Source organism: Alligator sinensis, unplaced genomic scaffold, assembly GCF_000455745.1.
Source record: "Alligator sinensis unplaced genomic scaffold, ASM45574v1 scaffold1302_1, whole genome shotgun sequence".
In the NCBI taxonomy this organism is placed as follows: domain Eukaryota; kingdom Metazoa; phylum Chordata; order Crocodylia; family Alligatoridae; genus Alligator; species Alligator sinensis.
In genome coordinates this window covers 579873-582054 of record NW_005842612.1, presented here as the reverse complement: position 1 = coordinate 582054, position 2182 = coordinate 579873, and the positions used below count along the sequence as shown (strand labels likewise).

The 2182-nt window shown below is 47.8% G+C and overlaps 1 protein-coding gene across 1 annotated transcript in view; it reads right to left on the bottom strand.

Moving 5' to 3' along the window:
* Positions 1-647, bottom strand: part of SCYL1 (SCY1 like pseudokinase 1) — a 27941-nt gene extending 27294 nt beyond the window's left edge. Inside the window, exon 1 of the mRNA XM_006033208.3 lies at positions 639-647. Within this exon, the coding sequence (XP_006033270.1) occupies positions 639-647 (9 nt within the window). The remainder of the gene's footprint in view (positions 1-638) is intronic.
* Between the last annotated feature and the right edge of the window lie 1535 nt (positions 648-2182).

Genomic DNA, 2182 nt, shown 5'->3' with positions numbered 1-2182 from the left:
TAGGAGAAACCGAACAACTGTGTACCAGAATGAATGCACACCGAAAAGCCATCAGAGACAAAAATACCCAATTACCTGTGGGTGCACATTTCTCACAAGACAACCACTCTGTCTCCAGTCTCTCAGGGCTCCTATACATGCGCAGGGAGTGTGCTCTGACGCGCTGTCATTCCAGCACGCTGGAGCAGACTCGATTGAGCGTGGAAATTACCACGCGCCAGCACCCTCCAGCTTCACACGTATCAGCTGAAAAATGCCAGTGAGGAACTTTAAACTTAAACCCATTCAAGTTTTAGTTCAAAGTGTCCCACGGCCATTTTTCAGCACAGGAACGCTGATACATGTGACGCTCCGGGCTCTTTTAATTAGCGCACCTCTGGGAGCTGCACTAATTAAAGTGCCCTCCCTACGTCTCCGGGAGCACGTGTATAAACGCCCCCTGTTCTGATCCTCAAAGGGAATTTACAAAACACCTTTCATAGATGAGCCTACAAACTTTACTTCATAAATCTATAGGATACAAAAAAACATGGACTAAACATAGGCGCTGGATTTATGGCACATGGCCATCTGATAACCTCTCTACATTTTACCAGCTACATTTACCCGGGAGGGTCAACATTCCGCCCCACACCTACCTGCCTCATACCTATTAACTCACACCCCTCTGATCTTCCCTGCCATGCATTTGCATTTGCACAGACCTGCATTTTGCACGTTGGCTTAAGCTTCTATTCCACCCAAGCGTTGGTGGTTGTAGGTTGTCGGGCTAAGGACACAGGCAGACAAGAACCTAAAGATCCTTGTCCGCCTGTTCCACCTGAGAGAACGCACAGACACCTGCAGACTCTCCCAGTACCTGAAGAATGGTGTTTGTGCCCCAAAGCTTGCAAAGAACAATTTTTCCAACTATTTATTTAGGTGGTCTAATAAAAGATATCGCATCTGCCCAAAGAACTTTGTCTACTTATATAGAAATGCATTTGACTGTTATAAGCATAGTTACACCCTGCACATCACAGAGCAATGTGCTCACAACAGGACTCTCAGATACCCAGGGGGGATAAACTTCCACCCCCTACCTCTCCTGTGCCAAAAGGAGTTTATTTTCTACCTTGGAGGACTTTTACAGTCTTTGAATTCTCCTCAGCCTGAAGGATTCATAGATTCATAGACGTCAGGGCTGGAAGGGACCTCGGAAGATCATTGAGTCCATCCCCCTGCCCCAGGGGCAGGAAGTCAGCAGGGGTCATAGGATCCCAGCAAGATAAATACCCAAATGTGTCTTGAAGGCATTCAAGGTAGGCACTTGAACCACCTCCGGCGGCAGTCTGTTCCAGGCCTTGGGGGCTCGGACAGTAAAGAAGTTGTTCCTTATGTCCAGCCTGAAACGTTCATAGAGGAGTTTGTGACCGTTCGACCTTGTCATCCCTTGGGGTGCTCTGGTGAACAGACATTCCCCCAGATCCTGGTGAGCACACATGATAAACTTATAGGTGGCCACCAAATCACCCCTGGGCCCGCGCTTTTCCAGGATGAAGAGTTGCATGGCTCTCAGCCTCTTATCATAAGGTCTGTATTCCTGACCTCTGATTATGCGCGTGGCTCTCCTCTGCACTCTCTCAAGCTTCTCCACATCCTTTCTGAATTGTGGAGCCCAAAACTGGACGCAGTACTCCAGCTGCGACCTCACCAAGGCCGAGTACAAGGGGAGGATGACATCCCAGGATTTGCTTGAGAAGCATCTATGGATGCAGGCCAGCGTTTTGGTCGCTTTACTAGCCGCAGCATCGCATTGCAGGCTCATGTTCATCTTGTGGTCAATGATGACCCCCAAGTCCCTTTCATCCGTAGTGCTAAGGAGGATGTATGTGCTCGAAAGCTTGCAAAGAAAGGAATTTTTTTACCACTATTTGGCTGGTCTAATAAAAGATATCAGACCCAAAAGCTTTGTGTATCTAGTTATACCTGAGACTTTTAGCCTGAGGCTGGGGTGGTCTTTATCTACAGCATTATTGCTGAAGCGGTACATCTTTTATCCATAGGGAAGGACGATGATTTTGTGGCCTGTGCCTTATTTATGCTACGTGGTGTCACAAGAAAGGGATGTTAAGACGCTGTGTGATCCAGCGTACTGCTATAGACCTGGGCAAGTTCTTGATTAAATGTATTCCTCTGGCAG